We start from the raw sequence: 24,861 nt of genomic DNA, 5'->3' as shown, positions 1-24,861 counted from the left end.
TACCTCTGACTGGCCCTGCCCCCATCTATTCTCCGCCTCCTGAGTCCCAGCTGATTGGCTGGCTCTTCTTTGGTTGCCCTGCACAGGAGAAAGGAGCTGGAAAGCAGGTTAAAGGGGTGGGGAGGGAATGGGGATTTTGCAGTATCCTTCCCCAATACTTAATTATGAACAGGGAAAAGGATTTCTTGAGACCTGCGCACGCCTCTCCTAATTCATGTGGTTGATTGTCTCTGCTTGTTGCTTGACAAACAGCTTTTGGCTGGTTTCAGATGCATCAGTTCACAAACACATAATGGAGATCACAACTTAACTTCGCTAAGTTTATGGTTAGAGATGGTATTCTGCAGGTTCTGACCAGTTCTGGAGAACCAGTAGCGGAAATTGTGAGTAGTTTGGAGAACCGGCAAATCCCACCTCTGACTGGCCCCGTCCCCATCTATTCTCCACCTCCCAAGTCCCAGCTAATGACTGGGTCTTCTTTCGTTGCCCTGCACAGGAGAACGGAGCTGGAAAGCAGGTTAGTGGGGTGGGGAGGGAATGGGGATTTTGCAGTAACCTTCCCCCAGGAGTGGGGAGGAAATGGAGATTTTACAGTATCCTTTCCCTGTCATGCCCACCAAGCCACACCCACAGAACAGGTAGTAATTTTTTTTGAATCCCATCACTGTACTGGAGTAAGCCAACCTGAATAGTTTAAACACATCATCTGACACCTGGTCATATCAATGCTTCCTTTGAGCAGTCTTAATGGCCAAGATAGGAGAATAACAGAGTTGGAAGGGACCTGGAGGTCTTATTTTAGGAGATGGATGTTTTGAGCCTCAGAAGCCCCTGCAGACAAGGCCCAGTGTCCATTTGCTCTCCGATCTAAGGGCAGCACCTGCAAGTATCTCCACCCAAGATGAATTCACACATGGTGATGAAGTTTCCATTTTAAATGAGCCTGATTGTTTCCTGTTGACCTTTGAGTGTGCAACCTGGGGAGATGGGTGAAGTCTGACAGATCTGAAGAAAGTAGACACCAGGTGGAGGAAGGCTGGTGTCCACGTAACTATGGACCAGAGCAGCAATTAATGGTGTTAGACCTCTGATGATATCTACAGGGTGTTTCATTGGGTTGCAGAGAACAACCACGAGATGGAAATTGATAGATGAACTCCATTGATTGCAATTAGTGTTATCAAATGGGAGTCACTCTAAGGGTTGGCAGTTCCCCCAATGGCTTCTCCCGCTTGAGCAAGGGGTTGGGCTAGAAGACCTCCAAGGTCCCTTCCAACTCTTGTTATTCTACCTTCCAACCATGTCATCTTCTGATCTTATGGGTGATTGTGGTTAGGGAGGAACAGCTAATGCTGATCTTTGGACTTTGCTGCCCTCTGCTGTTGGTGAGTGTTCAGTCAACCTACTTATGGCCCGGCAGCTCAACTGAGCGAAGTCTAATTTACAAAATGCATGTTGTACCTAAATACTGTACATGTTTTATGTATCTAATGTATCAGATTTCCCCCCCCACACACACACACTTATGTCTCATTTTTTCCCTGTCAAAGGGCATGATTGTAGCCAACTCAAGTATCACACCCACCCACACCCTGAATAGTGAAATGCTTCTGATGTGTTAAAACTCTAGTATATGGTCTTTTAAAGTCTCCTTTTCCCAGTTCCATTTACTCTGGAGTAGAGCAGGCAATACAGACAGTTGAGAACTCTTGAGTTATCTCCACTTTTGCACATAACACAAAATATTGATGGGAGAACTAAAAATACTGAATTATCCAACTTGCTAAACCTAGAATGACTGCTGGCCACATTTTGTGTTCAAATAAGGGACATTAGTTACACATAAAATGACGGGACCAGCTGAATTATTAAATATGCTTACACCACATACTTCTCGTGTTTTAGCCAAGTTTACTATACTGAGTAAATTCAGCTCTGTAGCCTTCTAAATGTGTTGGGTGAAACCAATGCTATGTTTTCTAAACTTGGCAAATTTAAGAAGTGGGGACTTCAACTCCCAGAATTCTGGCTGGCAGGGGAATTCTGGGAATTGAAGCCCACATAGTGTAAAGTCGGCAAGATTGAGAAATGTTCTTGGCTGTGCTGATTAAAGGGATGGAAATTGTAATTACACTTCTCCCAACACCCCAGTGGAGAAAAATTAAATGCACCCTTTTCACTCTTTCAACATCTGCATCCTCCCCAAAACATATCGAGAAAGGCAAACATTTTTTTTTTAAAAAAAAACCAACGTTTTAATTCTTATTTGGTCCTTTGGAACCTGAGCTTGAAAACCACTCATGGGATAATTCATATTATACAGGGAGCTGATTACAGATTTGATTTACAATTGATAAAATATCCTATGCTTTTTCTTAAGAGGTGCACAATATTTACATGATTAAAAATTATTCACAGCTCAGCGAGAGTGAACCGAAAAGACACACACGTACATTAGACACGAAAGAAAAAAGGCTTAAGAAAGCGGAAATGGCCGACGAAAATTTTCGGACGGAACCCAAACGGATAAATGGGCCATTCCTGTGGCCCAGAACAATGAAAAGCAGAGGCAGGATGGAAGCTGACTTGGGAGCCAACAAGTGAAGAGGGCAAAGGAGCAGAAGAAACAAACAAACAGGGAGATGAAATTAAGCTTCCTTTCCGCTGCTACCTGAATATGGGTGAGGAATAAATGTTACAGGTAGGAAGTATAGTAAAAGATTGGCATTGCTGCTTCATTCCCCAAGTCCTGGCAATGCCATTTTAGCCTTCAGTTCAGGCATACCCTGTCCTTCTGGAGGTTTCCATGCGATGCTGATGCCACTTCCTACACGTCAAAGCCCTTCTCGCTCCCCTCCTCCTGAGAGTTTAATGGTGTATTTGCAAACAAATCTGCTTTGACATCAGCGTTAATTGCTAAACATTCCTACCCATCACCCAAACGTGCTCAAGGTTCTCCGGGGAAGAAGAATGGCTATTAAAACACATGGAGGCTGCCTTGAGCTCTCCACGAAGAGAGAGAGAGAAGAGAATCATAATCCCAAATCCTTCCTGCAGCCAGGAAAACTTCAGTTCAACCAACTCTCGACGTCAGAAGGGGGTATCAACACTTTGGAAGGATTGAGTTGCTGGCCTTTGGGTGGACAGGTGAACAAAACCAGCTGGTCAGATTTCTTGTAAAGATCTTCCTAACCTCACCCCATGCCGCCCATTCTCAATGCACCTCCCAGCCCGGGGCCACTTGCCACTAAAGGCCACTACCATTTTCCCGAAAGCAAGTGCTAGGAGACTGAAATGTTGGCTTTTCTGAACACAGAGCTGTCAACTTTGCTCTAGAACGGAGGTCTCCAAACTTGGCAACTTTTAAGACTTGTGGGCTTCAACTTCCAGGATTCTCCAGCTGGGAGTTGAAGTCCACAAGTCTTAAAAGTTGCCAAGTTTGGAGACCTCCGTTCTAGAAGTTTGTCCACATCTTTTGTCATCTGGGTGAGCAAAAGCTGCCCTCTCCACCAATTTTCTTTGGGGTGGAGTGGGGTGAGGACCAGAGAACCGCTCCAATTCTACAGAATGCAGGATTCTATGATCAACTGGGGAATCTATCCACTGGACACTGGAAGGATGACATTTCGTGGCGCAGGAGAAACATCTCCAGTTCCTAATTTCCAGCGGCTGCCTTTACGCAGGAGCAGGTACACAACTTTCTTTAGGGATACCTAGATGCTTTTGCCTTTGTCCTTTTCTCTGACTGGCCTGAGTTAATGCTCTCTCTATGGCTCTGTCCCATTTGTGATCAGCCCGCAGAGCTAAAAAAATTTTTTTTTTTTGCATGGTCCAGTGCTTATTCTGCAGGAGAGTCCAACAGTCAAGACCCATGATTGTTGTTGTGCCACCAGTTGGTAGACCAAGGACTCCGGAGAAGATTCAGCCACTGCTTATGTCTCCGGATGACTTGTTAAGCCAACTATGGCCAAATGTTGACCATCTCACTTCCCTTTGGTCTTGCTAAACACCAACTAATCTCTGGAGGAGACATGTCAAGCAAGCTGGCCAAATTGTCCCCTACTCCCAGCCCCACTGGGAAGCCCCCTGCCCCCCTCAAATTTCAAGCAAAGGGCACAAGTCCGCCCCTTCTCCCAGTCCCAGCATCTACTGCCATCCCTACGGCATCTACTGCCTAGACAAGAGGCTGGGGAAGAGGAAAGGGGCTCTATCTGCAGCAGATTTGAGACGAACCTTCTCTAGATGCCTTCATCAGCACGAGGGCAGAAATCAGTGAGCTGGACAGGAGACCATGGAGTTCAGGTTGTGAAGAGGAACATCTGCTCCTGCAGAGGAACATCTGCTCCTGCTGACGCCTCAGCGTTCTTGAGTCCACACTTCCTCCAACCTTCTCTCGAGATCAAGAGGGCTGGCGAGAAGAACTCTATCCCTGCTTCCCTGGCTTGAACCCATCCTGTTTCACTAGAAACCAACCCTGCCCTGGATTATACCCTGTCCCCGAGTCTGAACTCCACAGATCTTCACGAGGCTCAGCTTTGTCCTCCTTCTGACCATCTTGCCCACCTTCTGACCATTAGAGGCCCACCATCTCCCTGCAGGAATTCAGCTGGCCTTCATGGGAAGATGGAAGAATCTTCTACTGGTGGCTTCTCAAGGCCTCTATGGGAGGCTGAGCATCCAACGGCAGAAGGTAAAAAGTGCTAAACTCACTCCATTGTCTTCAGGTGAGTCCACCTGTCAACTTTCCAGGTAGAGCTAAACCCTGCAGCACGGAAGGCAGAGGGACTCCACTAGCCTGTTTCCCTCTCCTCCCATGTCTGATTTCTGGCTTATCTTTCTTGTGGGGTGGGGGTGGGGAAGGGCCCAAAAAACAGACATGGGGGCGTGTGCTCCCCTCCCTCATTGAACAGCTAGAGAACTTGCACAAGGAAATGGGACTCCCAACTCTTTCTAAGGGCCGAGGTCCCGTGCATTCACTTCCTCTGCTTCGGCCCCCAGCTGCAACGCAAGGACCTTGCAACCCAACAAACGCACACGGGCTTCACCTCTCTAGGGCAGCGGTCTTCAAGCTTGGCAACTTTAAGATTCATGGACTTCAACTCCCAGAGTTCCCCAGCCAACCTTTAGACCTGTGGACTTCAGCTCGATTGTCCAGGCCCAGGAGATTTATGGCAGGGGGGTGTTCAAATCTTGGCCACTTTAACTTCGACTATAGACCTTGACTCCCAGAATTCCCCAGTCAACCTTTTAGACCTGTGGACTTCAGCTCAATTCAAGGAAGCGTTGCTGGCTGAGGAACTCTGGGAGTTGAAGTCCACGAGTCTTAAAAGTGGCCAAGCTTGGAGACCCCTGCCCTAGAGGACACCGACAAGGACACGACAACACAAAGACAAATTAAGACCTTTTGCTCTTCCCAGGCGGATAAAGCATTAGCTGGCCGTCCACCGAAACGGAGGCGTGGGCCTTTGTTCCTCGCCCAGCCCCAGGTAGGAGTGGGTGGTCAGGAGGAGGGAACCAGGGGCAGGTGCCAAATCAAAGACACCCCCCAGCTCCGTGTCCTCAGGAGGGCTCCGTTGGGTTGCAGCAACGAGTCCCTCCAGGAAAAGCACCACACTCTGCACCACAGCTGCTTCTTGCACGTGTTGCATTGGGAGGTGGCTGCTGCATCCTGTGCAACCTGCTTTGGGCGGGGGGGGAGGCTAGTGTGAAACGCCGCTCACCTTAGGCCGCTCACTGCAGGCCTAGGTCTACCCAGGTGGATTTGCAGGCTCCCTCTCTCTCTCTGGAAATCAGGGGTGTCTGACCTTGGCTACTTTTAAGACCGGTGGACTTCAACTCCCAGAATTCCCCAGCCAGCATGGCTTCCTTGAATTGAGCTGAAGTCCACAGGTCTGGTAAAGTTGGCTGGGGAATTCTGGGAGTCGAAGTCCACAGGTATCAAAAGTTGCCCCGAGGTTGGACACCCCTGCCGTAAATCTCCTGGGCCTGGATAGCCGGTGCCAGAAGGGAGACGAAACCTACCTCCTTCCCCCTCAGGGGAGCCAAGGACCCTCTCTAATGTCCGACCCCCTCCTCAGCTGCTGACACCAGGAACCGCGAGGGAAGGCAGACAGACAGACAGACACATTCGCCAGAGATATATTGTTGCAGCCGTAGGATATCTGGTGGCTGAGGGAAGGACCGCGTCCCCATGGGCCGTGCCGCTGGCAGCGCTCAGGCCGTTCGGTAGGGCTGGAAGCCCACGAGGGGCATATCCTTCCCCCCAGCTCTAATTTTTTTTTTCCTTGCTCTCCTATCCTGACCGCAGCTTTGGATAAAGTGCATCTTCTGTGGGAAAAGGGAGGGCGGGGGAAGGAGAGAAGGGGGAGGGGAACCTGAGCAGCTCCCGGCCTAACCCTAGAGAACGGGAGACGAGGTGCTTCGTTTGAAACCCGCGACTCGTCGGTCCTCCTTAATCCTGACGGGCTCTGCACGGATGGCTGGGGAAATGCGCGAGACAGGCGGGGCTAGAAGAAGGCAGAAGCAGAAGAGGGGGCAGGGGGGCCCTTTGTCATAGCGGCCGGGGCCCGTGAAGTCCCGCCACCTCGGGGTGAGCAGGGGGTTGTGCGTCCCCTTGGTGGACATCCAGTCGTTCAGGAACGCCTGGGTGGCCTTGCGGTGGGCCAGGCGGTGCGTGATGGAGAATCCGGCGTTTCCTTCCAGTTGGGATAAAATCACCAGGACCTGCCTGAAGGAGGAGAAGAACCAAAATAGAGAAAAGGGAAGAGGGAGGAAAGAAGGGTGGGAGAGGGAGGTGAGAGTGTTTCTTGAGTCTGAAGAATCATTAAAATCCACGCCAAAAAAGAAAGAAAGTTTCAGCCGATATCTTACAGAATCGCTAAATGGTGCAAAATGGGGACGTTCTCATCTAAAACGAGATGAGAACACAGGGATTAAGCTCACTCTAAACCATCAAAGAGAGCCAGTTTGGTGCACTGTAGTGGCATCAGACCAGTAGACTGTGAGTTCTAGTCCTGCACAGAGCCAATGGGGTGTTCTTAAATTTTTCTGGCAGTAAGTAACCGGTGCCCAGGAAACCGAGGTCAAACTCTTGGGAAGCTAAGAATCCATTCTTTTCTTGTTCCTTCCTCTTCCACGCTCTTATTATGGGAGAAGTCCCAAAGGTGCTTTTTTTTCAAGAGACAATTGGACTTTCTGTTTTTTTTCTTTGAAGATGTTTCGCTTCTCAACCAAGAAGCTTCTTCACTTCTAGTAAAATTAAAATGAATAGAACTAGAACTAAAGAAGCTTCTTGGATGAGAAGCGAAACATCTTCAAAGAAAAACCAGAAAGTCCAGTTGCCTCTTGAAAAAGCACCTTTGGGAAATTCTATTCTATTCTAATTCTAATAATTCTAATTCTAATTCTAATTCTAATTCTAATTCTAATTCTAATTCTTATTCTTAATTCTTATTCAATTCAATTCAATTCAATTCTATTCTATTCTATTCTATTCTACTCTACTCTACTCTACTCTATTGTACCTATAACTATCATTAAGTGTTGTACCTGATGATTCTTGACGAATGTATCTTTTCTTTTATGTACACTGAGAGCATTTGCACAAGACAAATTCTTGTGTGCCCAATCACACATGGCCAATAAAGAATTCTATTCTATTCTATTCTATTCTATTCTATTCTATTCTATTCTATTCTATTCTATTCTATTCTTCTTCTTATTCTACTCTACTCTACTCTACTCTACTCTATTGTACCCTATAACTATCATTAAGTGTTGTACCTGATGATTCTTGACGAATGTATCTTTTCTTTTATGTACACTGAGAGCATTTGCACCAAGACACATTCCTTGTGTGTCCAGTCACACTTGGCCAATAAAGAATTCTATTCTATTCATTCAATAGGGCAGGGATTCACATGAAGTTTCAGAACCCGCCTGGTTTGTGGTTAAGGCACCAGACAAAAACCTCGGAAGGATGGAAGTCAACCTTGAGCCCCGTCAGGATCAAACTCCTGGCAGTGGGCAGAGTTTGCCTGCATTGCTGCACTCTAACCACTGCACCGCCAGGATTTTTCTAGTTAGCTGGGTGACTGAGGGCCAGTCACTTCCCTCTCGGTCTTAGGACAATGGCATACTACTTCTGAAAAACCTTGCCACGAAAACTGCCAGGAATAATATGTAATAAATGAAGAGTCAGTTGGACTAGTGGTTAAGACACCGGGCTAAAAACTGGGAGACTGTGAGCTCCAGTCCTGCCTTAAGCACAAAGCCAGCTTAAGTGACCGGCTTTGGGCCTGTCACTGTCTCTCAACTCTAAGAAATAGGCAATGGCAGAACATTTCTGAAAAACCTTGCCAAGGAAACCACAGGGACTAGTCCAGTCACTGATTTGCAGGCTGACACACATACACAAGAGACCCCAAAATCTCTCTCTCTCTTTCTCTCTCTCTCTCATCTATCTAATCTATCTATCTATCTATCTATCTATCTATCTATCTATCTATCTATCCATCTATCTATCTCATCTATCATTCTATCTATCATCTATAATCAATTTATCTATCCATCTAACATCTATCATCTATCTATCATCTATAATCAATCAATGTATCTACCAATCAATTTATCTATCTATCTATCTAACATCTATCATCTATCTATCATCTATAATCAATCAATGTATCTACCAATCAATTTATCTATCTATCTATCTATCTATCTATCTATCTATCTATCTATCTATCATCTATAATCAATTTATCTACCAATCAATTTATCTATCTATTCTATCTATTCTATATCTATCTATCTATCTATCTATCTATCTATCTATCTATCTATCATTTATCTATTATTTATCTCAAGGGCTGATTAGGGATCTTACTTCTCCTTAGCTTCAGCCTTTGAATGCACATTGGACCACCCTTACCTGCAATGCTATTTTGCATTTCTGGGCTCTCACCTGTGCAGAGGTGGCACGCTGTCCTGTGTCTTCAAGCTGCCCCGAGTGGACACAACATTGAAGCTATCTGTGCAATCACACTGGACGTGGAGATAGGACTTGGGGTGCCGGTTCTCCACCACGACGATGAGACCGGCCCAGCCGTGGGTCAGGTAGTAGCAGGTCATCCCTTCACGCCCCTGTTCCAGAAAGAAAAAAAAACAACCAGCCTATTTCTCTGAAGGAGTCATGCGTCAACAGGCTGAAGGTTGGGATAAAATTCACATCTCATCCAGTGGTGGGAGTCAATTTTTTTTACTTCCGGTTCTGTGGGCGTGGCATGGCTTGGTGGGCATGGCTTGGTGGGCATGGCTTAATGGGCCTGGCAGGAGAAGAATATTGTAAAATCCCCATTTCCACCCAACTCCAGGGGAAGGTTACTGCAAAATCCCCATTCCCTCCCCACCCAACTAACCTGCTTTCCAGTTTTGTTCTCCTGTGCAGGACAACAGAAGAAAACCCAGCCAATCAGCCGGGACTCGGGAGGCGGAGAATAGATGGGGGTGGGGCCAGTCAGAGATGGGATTTGCCAGTTCTCTGAACTACTCAAAAATTCCGCTACTGGTTCTCCAGAACCGGTCAGAACCTGCCACCTCTGATCTCATCACACTAAGCCAGGAGCGTCCAACCTTGGGATCTTTAAGACTTGTGGACTTCAACTCCCAGAATTCCCCAGCCAGCACAGCTTTCTTTCAGCACAGCTGGGGAATTCTGGGGATTGAAGTCCACAAGTCTTAAAGTCACCAAGGTCGGACAGCCCTGCTTCAAACGAAGAACCTGCTTGTGACATTCTAGGGATTTGAAGTCCACGGGTCTTCAAGTTGCCACGGCTGGACATCCTTGATGAAGTTATGATTCGGTGGGTGGATTGATCAACAGGTTACCCAATGATCCCAAAATCAGAGAACTGAAATATATTTTTTTTAATTCCTTTTCTAATCATTTTAATGTCAATAAACAGTACCGCCAAACCCAAACCTCTTGAAGAGACTAAAGAGGATGACGGCTACCAGCACCCACCTCATGCCGCTCGCCCTTGTTCTCCGTGAGGAGAATGATGGCATCGGCCAACGTGGTCGATTGGGCCTCAATCTGTTCTACCATCACGAGGCGGGAACCGTAGATGGCCAAGATGTAGCTGGAGATCTCGGCGGGTGGGCACTCGCTGCTCGATGTAGGGCTGGAGCCTTTGAAAGATGGAAAAATACGGAGACGGGACCGTTGTCAGAGACGGTGCCCTCAAGCTTGACACCTTCCTGCATGGCAAACCCTACAACTACCTTAACAGTAGGGTCAGACCTCCCCACTCCAGTCTCCAGGGAGAGCCAGAAGGGAGTAGGATCCAAAGGCCATCCCTGTCTGAAGAATCCTCTGCCCAGCCCTTGGGAACTTCCGTTAACTTCTTCCAGGAAAACGTAAAACACCGAATGATTCAATTGACTATTTGGTGGAAGTTCCTTTTTTCACTGAAGAGAGCAAATGTCAAGGGAGAATTAAGGAGAGAAGGAGAGCATTAAGACAGGGGTGTCCAACCTTGGCAACTTTAAGACTTGTGGACTTCAACTCCCAGAATTCCTCAGCCAGCACAGCTGGCTGAGGAATTCTGAGAGTTGAAGTCCACAAGTCTTAAAGTTGCCAAGGTTGGACACCCCTGCATTAAGATATATTTGTCAGTTTTTTTTGTCTTGCTTTGCCTCCAGGTGCAAAACTGTTGTTCCCACACGGAACAACTCCACTGAGAAAATAATCTCATTTGCTTAGCCCTGCACTGATGATGTTAACCTAGTTTGGTAATGAAACGTCTGCCAGAAAACCATCAAGGTCAGAGAGCACCAAGGATGATTCCTCCTCCTCCTCCTCTTCCTCCCTCCCACCCCACTCCCTTCTAGCACTGCTGATGTTACTTAGTTTGGTAATGAAATGTCTGCAAGAAAACCACCAAGCTCAGAGTGCGCCGAGGACCCCACAGTTCAACCCTGAGCTACAAAAATTCTCTTCTATCAAAGATCTCATTCAAAGGAGACCCCTTGGGGGGTCTGGGGCTGATGGAATCACTGAGCCTTGGACTCCCCAGCTGCAGTTCAACAGCCAACACTTCCACACCGACTTCTGGAGAGTCCTTGAAAAGCAATTAAAAGCAATAGCACTTAGACTTATATAGCGCTTCTCAGTGCTTTACGTCCCCCTCTAAGCAGTTTACAGAGTCAGCCTGTTGCCCCCAACAATCTGGGTCCTTATTTTATCCACCTCGGAAAGATGGAAGAGGCTGAGTCAACCGTGAGCTGGTGAGATTTGAACTGCCAAATTGCAGGCAGCCGGCAGTCAGCAGAAGTAGCCTGCAGTACTGCACTCTAACCACTGTGCACCATGGATGGATGGATGGATGGATGGATGGATGGATGGATGGAAGGAAGGAAGGAAGGAAGGAAGGAAGGAAGGAAGGAAGGAAGGAAGGAGAAAAGGAAGAGCAATAGCAATAGCCCTTAGACATATACTGTTTCATAGTGCTTTCCAGCCCTCTCTAAGCAGTTTACAGAGTCAGCCTCCTGCCCCCAACAATCTGGCTCCTCATTTTACCCACCTTGGAAGGATGGAAGGCAGAGTCAACCTTGAGCCTGGTGAGATTCGAACTGCCAAACTGCAAGCAGCCGTTAGGCAGCAGAAGTAGCCTGCAGTACTGCACTCTAACCACCACACCAGTGTGGCTCACCAAGGCTGAGTCGACCTTGAGCCAGTCAGGATCGAACCCCTCACAGTGAGTAGTGAGTTAGCCTGCAGTACTGCACTCTCACCACTGCACCACTGTGGCTCTTCAAGAGCCCTTTTCTTCAAACGCTGGCGACTTTCTACCCCCTCTCAGTCCTACCCTCCAAGCAAGCCACCCATTGCTCTCACCTGGGCCTGAGGTCCCCGGCACTGGGGCAGTCCAGTGGTTGAAGGCACAGCACACCACGGCGTACTCGCCCGGCTCCAGCATGATGTCACAGTTGACAAATTTCTTGACTGCTCGCTTGCTGTGGGCCATCAGGCGCCCTAGGCTGAGCTTGCTCCCATTGATGAAGGTGGCCCGGAACACCATGATGCAGAGGTCAAGGAGGTGGCTGTCCACAGTGTCCGAGCGTCTGAGAAAGGACGAGAGGGAAGGGGCTGTAGCTCAGAGCGCTTCTTGTCCATTTAGAGCAGGGTCCCCAATCGCGGCAACTTTAAGAGGGGTGGACTTCAACTCCCAGAATTCCCCAGCCAGAAATGCTAGCCGGTGAATTCTGAGAGTTGAAGTTCACCTGTCTTAACGCCGCCAAGGTTGAGAAACCGTAATCTAAAGGATAGATAGAACTGGAAACCGGTTCGTGCAAAATCCTCAGGATTATGGTTCCTCAACCTTGGCAGTTTTAAGACAGGTGGACGTCAACTCCCAGAATCCAGCAGGTGGACTTCAACTCCCAGAATCCAGCAAATTACCATTGCAGGTGAATGTAATAGCAGCTTTGGTCTCTACTTCATCAAGACATAGAACCCAAGGTCAAGCACACAACCCATCACACCTAAAGTGGTCAGCTGGCTGCTGACTGGGGACCAGTTCTACTGGCAACATCCTCAAAATAATGGTTTCCCAACCTGGTCAAGTTCCCCAGTCAGCAACCAGCTTGAAACCCGGGACAGATACAGCTGATCACACGAGGTGTGATGGGCTGTATGTGTCCAGCCTGAAATTGACATATGTATAGCCATTTTATTTAGCCTTTTTATTTATTCCTTTTCTTTCTTTCTCTTTGCTGATATTGGAGGGAAGGGTTTCGGGCTTGCCACATTCCTAAGGTGGGAGGAGTGGAGATAGAGGGGATTGTTTAGGCCAGGTGGTGTTTCTTCCCGTGGGAATGAAAGCTGACCTTACTGAGACCTGGAGGTGGAGTTTGATGACACCAGGCAACATAGATTTACTTCTATTGGAGAATGTGACTTTTAGAGATTGTTTCTAACTCCCAATATTATGTGGTGTAATTCCAGGTTATGGCAGATCCGGAATTACAACAGACTTTGCCAATTTGATGCTATTCTAAATAAAATAAATTATTATGGAAGATGGACTTTGCTGGTTTTTTTTTTTTTGGAATGGATTTCATCACTTGGAAACCTGACAGTATGCTTGACCCTGGATTCAAGGCAACTTTCTAGGTCTTTATGAAGTAGACTCCAAAGCTACTATCCAGTTCACCTGCGATGAACATGATCTCCCTCTACCATCTGCTGGATTGGGGTGCAGTAGGACAAGAAAAACGAGCTCATCAAACCAAGAGGATTGATACCATAAATCAGGGGTCTTCAAATTTTACAGCTTTAAGACTTGTGGACTTCAATGCCCAGAATTGCCCCTCCAGCCATGTTAGCTCAGGAATTCTGGGAGTTGAAGTCCACAAGTCTTAAATTTGCCAAGATTGGAGAAACCCTCTGGTTTAGGAGAATGGGATGAAGGGCATAAACCCTGATCCATGAAGATGACAGGCAGCCTTTTCCTGGAGTGAAACATATCAAAGCTTGGATTCACAAACCACCATGGCTGAACATAGAACCGTCCGGAAGTGCTACAAGCCTCAGTTCGTCACCCAATTGGCTTGATCTTCCCCCTCACCTGCTGCCTTCCTGGAAAAGGGCAAACTCCAAAGTTGCTCGCTCCAGCACAGTCAGTGACGTGACCGTGATGGGCCCACTGGCTTTGTTGGGAAAAACCGCCTGCACCCGCACCTCGTGCCAGTCTGAATGGAGCTTGCAGATGTCCACGGAGTCGAAATACCTAGCAAAAGAAACCAACATCTCTTAACTTTAGGCCGGCTGCTCTCTCTCTCTCTCTCTCTCTCTCTCTCTCTGCCCAACCCACCTCCACAGGGTGGCTGTTATGGGGCAAATAGGAGGAAGGTGGCGTGCGTGGGATATGTCCACAGTCTTGAGTTATTTGCAAAAACAATAGAGGCAGAAGATTAGATTAGATTGATAGGTAGATAGATACAGGGCTGGGCTTCAAAAATTTTAGCAACAGGTTCTCTGCCCAGTTGCTGGGTGGGCATGGCCTAGTCGGCCTCCTGCACCACAGCAGAGGGTGGCATTTTGCTCTCCGGAGGCTTCCCTTCAGCCTCCGAGAAGGCGAAAACGGCCTCCCCGGGTTCCGGAGGTTCTCTGGAAGCTGGAAACTGCCCCATTTCCGGCCTTCCCAAACTTCCAGGAGGCCCGTTTTTCGCCCTCCCTGAGCCTCTGCGCACACCCTGCACTTACCTGCATCTAAAACGGGCCACGTGGGGACTCCTAGGAAGGATGGGGTGGGCGGGGCCAGCCAGGAGTGGGATTTGGGGGTTCTCCAAAATGCACATAATCTTAGGAACCCCCAGCAGTCCTGGATGGATGGATGGATAGATAGATAGATAGATAGATAGATAGATAGATAGATAGATAGATAGATAGATAGATAGATAGATAGATAGATAGATAGATATAGATATAGATAAAGATAAAGATAAAGATAAAGATAAAGATAGATAGATTAGATAGATAGATAGATAGATAGATAGATAGATTAGATAGATAGATAGATGTTAGACAGACTGACTGAGTAGATATAAATATTAGAGATGAGATAGATAATAGGTAGGATAAATAGATATAGGTATTAGAGATGAGATAGATAGATAAATAGATGATAGACAGACTGAGTAGATAGATATAAATATTAGAGATGAGATAGATAATAGGTAGGATAGGTAGATATAGGTATTAGAGATGAGATAGACAGATAAGATAGATACATAGACAGACAGACAGACAGATAGATATAAATATTAGAGATGAGATAGATAAATAAATAGGTAGGATAGATATAGGTATTAGAAATGAGATCGATAAGATAGATCGCGTGTGTGCGCGTGTGCGTGTGTAGCCAGATAGACAGGCAGACCCAGGAATCATTTCTACCTCGCGATCTTAAAATCCACAACCTAACAAACCCACAGCCGAATTCAAGCGCTCTCTGAGACGCAGCTGGCTCCCCCTGGGAAATACCTGATGAAGTCGCTGTATTCCATCCAGAAGACCCCCTCGCTGCTCCCGTGGGGCATCAGCTCATGACGCAAATGGGAGGGCCAGTGGGGCCATTCGTCGGACCAGCTGCCATTCCAAGAGAAGCGGCCCCAGGGATTACGAAGTCGCAGCAGTCTGAAAGGGAATTTTAAGGAGGGGGGGGGGAAAAAGAGAAAGGTGGGTTACTTAACTCTTACTCTGAGCTAAGTATAAGGTATAAGCTCTTCACTGTAGCAGAGTAGAAGAGCAGACGGACCTGGTAGGGCGGAGTTAAAGGTGTCATCAGCCTAGAATCATTACGTTGTGCTACAAACGGTCCAAGTCCAACCCTTCTTGAATTCTGTTGACCCTTATCTGGCACCAATGTAGTACTGATCTTCAGTTGATGAGATTAAAGTTAGGGGCAATTATCAGGAACATAAATTCAATACTAAATCGGCACCAGGTCAACGGTATTGAAGGAGTTGGACATTTGTGGCAACGTAACGATTCTAGGCTGATGAAGCACTTAATCCCACCCCCCCCCCCCAGCTGTGCCTGCTCTTCTCCTCCGTTTACAGAGGTACAAGGATTGGCACTGCTCTCTGCCTTCACAAAAGATTAAAGAGTTTACAGTGGATTGAATGAATAAGCTTCCGAATATTAGAGCCATTTTTATCTGCTGCCTTAGGTTCCAAGAAACTGGATGCCCGGGTGTGTTTGCCGAGAAATAATTCCTGCTGTGCTTAAACAAGAAAGTGTGCCAAGGGTTACAGCTTACCCTGCGGAAAGCCAGCAAGAATGTAAGGTTGTTGTTGTTTTTGTAAAAAAAATAGGGCTATAACCTGATTTTAAAAGCCTTACATGATTACATTGGTTTCACTTGATTATCTGGTGGTTTGAACATATTTGGCAGCTGGCTCAAAGCAATGTTCTGGAATCAAAGAGATGGGTTTTTAAATTTTTATTTTAGATGTTTCCCATTGGTGAATTCTTTCTCAATCTAGATGGTTATTTTACCAGTGTTTGGATTCACACGTGATGTTAAGACAATATCCGTTTACCCAGATTAATGTTAACTAACTGGCAAGCAATTATGGTTTGTTCAATAAAACCATGGCTCAGTTTTAAACTCAAACACGGTCGGCAAATTGAAGATGAGAACAATTAACCAGTGGAGCACTTTGCTTCCTGAAGTTGTGGTGTTCCATCACTGGAAGCTTTTAAGAAGAGACCGGACAGTCACTTGTCTGAAATGGTATAGGGTCTCCTGCTTAGGCAGGGGGTTGGACTAGAAGACCTCCAAGGTCCCTTCCAACTCTGTTCTTCTGTTATCAACATTTTAAAATCAAGAAGGAAAACTGTGGTCCACAGAACCCATCCACCTAACAGGTCTCTTCTAGCCTATTTCTGGCCATGATTGGTGAATACTGGTTAGGTTGTTTCTTGCTAGTTTTGAGGCTGAGAGCATTCCAAAGGTTTACATAGCAGGAAAAAGAAGAAGATCCAGCCACAGCAATAGCACTTAGACTTATATGCCGCTTTACAGTGCTTTACAGCCCTTTCTAAGCGGTTTACAGAGTCAGCCTCTTGCCCCCAACAATCTGGGTCCTCATTTGACCCACCTCGGAAGGAGGGAAGGCTGAGTCCACTTGGAACTAGTCAGGATTGAACTGCTGGCAGTGGGCAGAGTCAGCCTGCAATACTGCATTTTAACCACTGCACCACCAGGAAGGAGAATGAGAAAGGGAATAAGGGGAGGGAGGGAGGGAGGGAGGGAGGGAGGGAGGGAGGGAGGGAGGGAGGGAGGGAGGAGGAGGGAGGAAGGAAGGAAGGAAGGAAGGAAGGAAGGAAGGAAGGAAGGAAGGAAGGAAGGAAGGAAGGAAGGAACAGAGTCAGCCTCTTGCCCCCAACAATCTGGGTCCTCATTTTACCCATCTTGGAAGGATGGAAGGCTGAGTCCACTTGGAAGCAGTCAGGATTGAACTGCTGGCAGTTGGCAGAGTTAGCCTGCATTTCTGCATTCTAACCACTGTGCACCATGGATGGATGGATGGATGGATGGATGGATGGATGGATGGATGGATGGATGGAAGGAAGGAAGGAAGGAAGGAAGGAAGGAAGGAAGGAAGGAAGGAAGGAAGGGCAATGGCAATAGCACTTCTATACTGATTCACAGTGCTTTACGGCCCTGTCTACGCAGTTTACAGAATCAACCTCTTGCCCCACAACAATCTAGGCCCTCATTTTACCCACCTCGGAAGGAGGGAAGGCCAAGTCAACCTTGAGGCCGGTGAGATTCAAACTGCCAAACGTCTAGACTGAAAATGACTCACTCTACATACCCCTAATTTTAAAGCAAGCCAGCCGCCCACGAGCAGAGGGGCCAGGACCATCCGCGTAGCTGTGCTTACCTGTATCCTTGCACATCTCGTACATCCAATATGGAGTAGGCATGCCGTGGGCGAAGACCCATGCTTTCATAGGCTGCATCATCTACTTTCATGTTGCCTCCTCCACATGAGGCTCCCATGAGGAAGCTGAAGAGTAAAAATGGGAATAAAATGCGGGGACGGGATGAGAGAAGAGAAAAGGGAAAAAAGACAAAGATCCAGGCCAGTGTTTGCCAACCTTGGCAATCTCCAGATGTGTGGACTTCAAATCCCACAGTTCCACAGCTATCTTGGCCCCTGCTAAGAATTCTGGGAGTTAAAGTCCACCTGGAAGGTACCAGGACTGGGTGTGGCTTTCAGTCTTATTTGATAGTTTGGGGTCGCCAAGGTGCTTTCTTAAAAGGCAACTGGACTTTTTTTTTTTGCTTGAAGAAGTTTCACTTCTCATCCAAGAAGCTTCTTCAGTTTCGCTTCTCATCCACGAAGCTTCTTTAGCCAAAACTGAAGAAGCTTCTTGGATGAGAAGCGAAACGTCTTCAAGGGGAAAAAAACAAAACAAAGAAAACCCAGTTGCCTTTTGAAAAAGGGACAACCATGACCTGGATGACTGAGAATCTCCACCGACTTGGAAGTTAGGCATTCATCCTCTACATTTTCCAGAAATATATTATGTTTTTCAATTTCGTCATGGTTTATTGGGGGGGGCGGAAGCTGACCAGGATCATGGAGGCATGTCCTGCTTCCCTGATCCTTGAATTACACAACAAATATTGTGACCTTTTTCTTAGGACTAATCCACATGTGTGGCAAAAGGTGTTGGTAAAACCCTACAGTAGACTGTCTTCAACTGGGGTAGGGGAAGAGATATTATTTTGGGAGAACATATTTTTCCGTGGGGGGGAGATCATTACAATACTGACGCAAAGGTCTGCGGAAACAGATTTTCCTTTTGAGGGAACACCCCAGGGGAAGAGCCCATCTTCCACTCCCTGATCTGGGTGGTGAACTACAGGTAGTCCTCTACTTACGACAGTTAATTTAGTGACAAAGTTACAATGGCACTGAAAAAAAAGTAGCTTATGCATGTTTTTTTCACACGTATGACCGTTGTAGCATCCCCCCACAGTCACGTGATCAAAATTCAGACACTTGGCAGCTGGCATTGATGTGATCCCCGTTTGCAACCTTTTGATAAGCAAAGTCTGTGGGGAAGCCAGATTCCCTTCACAACTGTGGGGCTCACTTAACAACGGCAGTGATTCGCTTAACAAATGCGGCAAGGAAGGTCGTAAAAAATGGGGTGCAATTCACTTAACGGCCAAGCCACCGAAATGTCGGCTGAACTGTGGCCGTAAGTTGAGGACTATCTGTCCTTAATCGGAGTCAAGAGCACTGTTGGGGCTCCGGTATTCACCTCTATTTAAATCATGAGCCTCTAGCCAGATCTTTCAGAGCTTAAAAAAGATTTATTAGGAGTAGACATGCCGGTGCTATCTGGGTGTAGCCGACTCTGAGACACATCATTCATTGTCACCCTCGACCCTGGTTTTCCCCTCCGCCCCCCTGGGTGTATCATAATTCATATTCTCCAATGGGACACCTCCATAGCCCAGAGTCATATCATATTCTCCAGTTAGAATTTTGCAGCAGCAGAAACTTCAGTCACCTAGTTACTATCTTTGAAAACATTGATGGAATGCACTACCTTCCCACCCCTCCCTTTCTGCTGGCAACTCTTAAAATACCAGAGAAATATTTAATGAGTTGACATGCACTAGGCCAAGGGGCTGGATTCTCTTGGGCTCCTCGGGATATGGACTTTGTCCTCCTCCAACCTTAAAGGGAAGCCCCTCCCTTCCGCCTTGTCTTACCCAGCCTCCTTAGAACTCAGCATTTTGGCCCAGATGAGGTCAGTGTCAATGGCCTCCTCGCGAGGGTTAGTGGAGCTGACCTGCAGCATCAGGCTCTCGCAGGGAGCGCCGGTGAGCGTAGCCAGGCCTTCGATGGCGCGCCCTGCTTGGAGGGCGAAGTATGAACCGTGGAGTTTGGCCAAGGCCTTCTCAATCAGAGCCACCCACAGCTGTTTCCTCTGAGCCTGGGAAAGGAAGACAAGGATACCGGGTTGGATATTCAGGTGGCAACAAGACAGATTCCTCTTTCCTTGTCAGGTGCGAGACACTGAAGATGCTCCTAAATAGCCATTGACTTCATTGACGTCTGCCCAGGGGTGGGATTCAAAAATTTGAATAACTATTTTGTTTACTAATTTATATATATATATGTGGATCTTTGGTTATTCGGGTTTTCTCCCGCGTAAAATTGGAAGTATCTAAATTGGACGTTTCGATGAAGTCTCATTCATCATCTTCAGGCTTGTGTCTTCGCTTTGTGCGCCTCAGAAGGACAAAGCTGAAGACACAAGCCTGAAGATGATGAATGAGACTTCATTGAAACGCGTCGCCAGATACTTCCAATTTTACGCGGGAGAAAACCCGAATAACCAAAGATCCATATACAAATACCCGTGAGAACCTCAGAAAAAACACACACACACACACACACACACACACACACACACACACACACATATATATATATATATATATATATATGGTGTTAGGCTTTGTTCGGTATTTTCCCACGTCATTGTAGTTGTTCTTTTAAAGTTGCTGAAACGTTTAAAGTTGTAGCAACGTTACAACTTTAAAAGAACAACTACAATGACGTGGGAAAATACCCAGAACCAAGCCAACACCATACATGTACACACCACGAAAACTTAAGAAAACATATATATATATATATATATATATATATATATATATATATATATATATATATATATATATATATATATTGTTTTTGCTATGTTTTTATAATTTTTCTTTTTACATTTTCAAGAAGTACCAAGCAGAGTCTGAATGATGAGATTTACAGGATATAAAACAGATATTAGAAATTTGAATGTTATAATTTTAGAATGCACAAATTTAATGTTTAATGAGATATGATTAATATGATAATAGCAATAAGACTTAAAGGTGTTGCACTCCGATTGGCAATCATAGGGGGAAATTTTGCTTTTTAAGAATGTTGGAAGAGAACATAGGAAATTGTAAACAAGACAGACGAAAGTATAAGTATAAGGAATAAAAAGATATAGAAATTTAGGGAAAAGAAATACAATTGAATAAGAAGAAAATGAGATAACCATAAAAGAAAACTAAGAGAAGGGAGAAATAGTGAGAAGTTGGAAAAAGAGTAATAAGATATGAAGTTGAATACATAAGATGAATATGCATATGAAATTGTGTCTGTATGGAAATGTGATAACCTGGAACCATGCTGTATTCAAATAAGATGTTTTATTTGCTTGGTTAAAACTCAATAAAACTTTATTAAAAAAAAAAATCCCAATAACCAGTTCTCTGCCCAATTGCTGGGTGGGCATGGCCCGTTGAAACTTCCAGGAGGGTAGAAACGGCCTCCCCCAGGCTCCGGAGCCCTTCCGGAAGTCGGAAACAGGCCCGTTTTTGGACTTCCGGGAGGGCCATTTTTCACCTTCCCAGAGCCTCTGCACAGAGTACTGGGAGGGGCGGGGTGAGGTGGGCGAGGCCAGCTGGTTGTACCAGTTCAGCGAACCAGATGTAAATTTAACATCCGGTTTGCCCGAACCAGCCTGAACCGGCAGAATCCCACCCCTGCGTCTGCCTATGTTACAAGAATCTCACCAGACTGCTTGCCATGATTCCAAGCTAGGCCCTCGCTTGACCCCTCCCCTCCAGCCTAGTTGGCGTGGCGGCAGGGGGGGGTAAGCACCTCTGGGACAACCATGACCTGGACGACGGAGAGTCTCTGCAGATATTTCTCAGCTCTCATTCCCCAACAGTCACCTTGATACAGCCCCTTTCCCCAATTCATGGCACCCACTTGGGAGAAGAGGAGATAGCCACACTCATCGCAGGGCAGCATGTCATCTACCAGCACGGTGGTCCAGGTGCCATCTTTGCATAGCCGGACTTGGTAGGCCCCCTCGGGGCACATGGTCCGTGTGATCATGACCCTTTCCACCAATTCGGGACGCTCTGCCAGCACTGCCAGCGCACTCAGGAACCTGAAAGAGATGGGCATCGGATGAAGATCCCTAACTGTGGAGAGGAGAAGCCCACTTAACTCGTGAGAATGCTCCTGGCTGGGTGGCCACATTCCATTAAGCAGAGTTTCCCAACCTGGACTACTTTTAAGACATGTGGACTTCAACTTCCAGAATTCCCTAGAAAAACCGGAAGTGCCGAAACGGGCCCATTTTTCGGCTTCCCTCGAGCCTCCAGGAGGGCGAAGAAGGCCTCAAATGCTCAAATCACCAGGGAGGCGCACGCATGTGCAGTGCAGGGAATGGGCAGGAGGGGTGTTGCGCACGCATGCGCGGGGGAGCAGGGTGCATTGTATTGGGGGTGCCAGTGCACACTTTCGGCACAGCACAACAAAGAGATTCACCATCCCTGCCCTAGCCGATCCTGGTCATGTGATTCACCTTAAGACCACTGAGTGATCTCAACAGTGTGAGAAGCTCCGCCTTGGGAAAACTGATGCACAGGTAGTCCTCAACTTATGACAACTGAGCCCCAAATTTCTGTGAGACATTTGTTATGTGCGTTTTGCCTCATGTTACAATATTTCTTGCCACGGTTGTTAAGTGAACCACTGCCGTTAAGTTAGTAACCCCGTTGTTCAGTGAGACCACACTCGCTGACTTTGCTTGTCAGAAGGTCACAAAAGATGATCACATGATCTCGGGACACGGCAAACCGTCACAAATATGAGTCTGTTGCCAGGCGCCTGACTTTTGATCGCGTGACCACGGGGATACTGCACCAGTCGTGTGAAAAACGGTCGTGAATCCCTTTTTTTCGGTGATGTTGGAACTTTAAACGGTCACCAAATGAACTGCTATAAGTCAAGGACTACCTGCATTGTTCAGGTTTCGCCGGTAAAGCAGCATGCAAGTCTCATCAGTGATATGAGACGGCAACCTCTGTCTATAGCAGGGGTGTGAAACTCGCAGCCCACGGGCCAGATGCGTCACACTGCTGGCCATGTCCACCCCGGTTTTGTGAGGGGGGAGAAAAGTGGTGATATGTCATGTGACGAGGACATGTCACCGCAAGTTTGACCCTTCCTGCTCCATAGTCTTTCCTTTTTTTAAGAGGGCTGTTTCAGCAGGTGGCAGCATCTGACCAACCTTGAGTGGACCGAAAGGGTCAAAAGCAGCTAGCCCTTCAAAGAGCAGCCTTCCAGGAATATCAAGAAAGTGGGAATTGATGAAGCATCCTGGAAGGATGGGAGGGCAAATACCAACGTGCCGCTGAAAACATTTACCAGGCTCCAGGTTGACTCAGCCTTCCGTCCTTCCGAGGTGGGTAAAATGAGGACCCAGATTGTTGGGGGGCAAGAGGCTGACTCGATAAACAGCTTAGAGAGGGCTGGAAAGCACTGTGAAGCAGTATATAACTCTAAGTTGCATTGCCATTGCTCTTCCTTTTCTCTCCTCCCTCCTTCCTTCCTTCCTTCCTTCCTTCCTTCCTTCCTTCCTTCCTTCCTTCCTTCCTTCCTTCCTTCCTTCCTTCCTTCCCTCCCTCCCTCCCTCCTTCCTTCCTTCCCTTCCTTCATTCCATGGTGCACAGTAGTTAGAAGGCTACTTCTGCTGCCTGCCGGGTGTCTGCAATTGGCAGTTCAAATCTCACCAGGCTCAAAGTTGACTCAGCCTTCCATCCTTCCGAGGTGGGTCAAATGAGGACCCAGATTGTTGGGGCAGAAGGTTCTAAAACCGCTTCGAGAGGGCTGTAAAAAGCCCTGTGAAGTGGTTTATAAGTCTAAGGGCTATTGCCATTGCTTTTCCTTTCCTTCCTTCCTTCCTTCCTTCCTTCCTTCCTTCCTTCCTTCCCTCCCTCCCTCCCTCCCTCCATTCCATGGTGCACAGTGGTTAAAAGGCAGTACTGCAGGCTACCTCTGCTGCCTTCTGGTCTCTTGCAATTTGGCAGTTTTAATCCCACCAGGCTTAAGGCTGACTCAGCCTTCCATCCTTCCGAGGTGGGTAAAATGAGGACCCAGATTGTTATGGGCAAGAGGCTGACTCTGTAAACCGCTTAGAGGGGGCTGGAAAGCACTGTGAAGCGGTATACTTATAAGTCAAAGGGCTATTGCTTTTGTATCCGTAGCCATACTTTCACGCTTGGTTTGTGATGGATGCCAGCCTGGCCTGTCGGTGGAAGTAACGCCAAACGCCATCTGCTCTTGGGTTTGCTTACCAACAGTTTCCAAGGAGTCCCTGCAGGATATCCGAAGGTCGGGGTGTCCGGAAAACTGACCACTTGACCGACCGGTCTTTGAAGATGTTGCAGTTGATTTCGTGAGGCCTCAGCCACTGCTTGACTCGCTGCTGGACGCTGTCTCCTTCGGGAAAGCCAACCGACTTGGGACCGGGAGGAAAGCTGTCATCCACAAAGTTGACCTTGTTCTGAAGGGACAAGGTTGAAGAAGTCAGGGCAATTCCTGATGGAGATGAAGCTCTACATAAATGAGAAGGTGAGAGGCAGGCTGGCATTTGGGAGGCCTCCCCCTGGTTCTTCCCTTTCTCAGCTACATAACCAATGTGTCAGGATTCCAGCAGTCACCCCCATTTAAATCATGAGTCTCGAGCCAAACTTCCAAAACTTAAAAAAGGATTTATTGGGAGTTAACATGTCCGGCACTGCCTGGGTGTAGCTGACTCTGAGACACATCATTCATTTTCACCCTTGACCCTGGTTTTCCCCCCACCCCCCTGGGTGTATCGTGATTCATATTCTCCAATGGGACACATCCATAGCCAAGAGTCATCAATCATGTTTTCCAGTTAGAATTTTGCTCGGCAGAAACTTCAGCCACCTAGTTACTATCTTTGAAAACTATTTATGGAATGCACTTTTGGTTTGCAAGCTGCTGCACTGCTCCCCCCCTCCCTTTCTGTTGGTAACTCGAAAAAAAACACCATAGAAATATTTTATAAGTTGGCACAATGGTTGCCTATGGAGATTCTCAATCATCCAGGTGATGGTTGTCCCAAAAGTGCTTTTTTTCAAGAGGCAACTGGACTTCCGTGTTTTTTCTTTTGAAGACGTTTCGCTTCTCATTCAAGAAGCTTCTTCAGCTCTGACTGGATGATGGGGGGGTGGAATGATTTATATTCCTTGCAGACAGCTGGTCATTTGCATCCTTTGAGAGGGTCATTGAGGCCACTTGGAGGTTTGTCTGCGTCCTCAGGGACAACCTGAGTAGTACAAACATTGTGGAGCCTTCTTGCAACTGCGGAAAAGGACTGTGTTGTGGAGCTGTGCTTTCTGCGGGATGTTTTCTGCCCTGTGTCCCTTCAGTGTTGAACAC

General features: G+C 47.0%; 1 protein-coding gene across 1 annotated transcript in view; it reads right to left on the bottom strand.

The window, feature by feature from the left end:
• Positions 1-6,410: 6,410 nt before the first annotated feature.
• Positions 6,411-24,861, bottom strand: part of CAPN15 (calpain 15) — a 107,523-nt gene continuing 89,072 nt past the window's right edge. Inside the window, 11 exon segments of the mRNA XM_087973223.1 lie at positions 6,411-6,591; positions 6,594-6,727; positions 8,966-9,144; positions 10,025-10,191; positions 11,900-12,126; positions 13,632-13,793; positions 15,050-15,202; positions 17,461-17,586; positions 19,311-19,534; positions 21,370-21,553; positions 23,748-23,956. Coding sequence (XP_087829349.1) covers positions 6,551-6,591; positions 6,594-6,727; positions 8,966-9,144; positions 10,025-10,191; positions 11,900-12,126; positions 13,632-13,793; positions 15,050-15,202; positions 17,461-17,586; positions 19,311-19,534; positions 21,370-21,553; positions 23,748-23,956 — 1,806 coding nt within the window. The 3' untranslated portion in view covers positions 6,411-6,550.

This window comes from Notechis scutatus, chromosome 12, assembly GCF_049901735.1.
Source record: "Notechis scutatus isolate UNSWTSFEM ecotype Mainland chromosome 12, rNotScu1.2, whole genome shotgun sequence".
In the NCBI taxonomy this organism is placed as follows: Eukaryota; Metazoa; Chordata; class Lepidosauria; order Squamata; family Elapidae; genus Notechis; species Notechis scutatus.
Note: the sequence above shows the minus strand (reverse complement) of the source record. Positions and strands in the feature narration are given on the sequence as shown.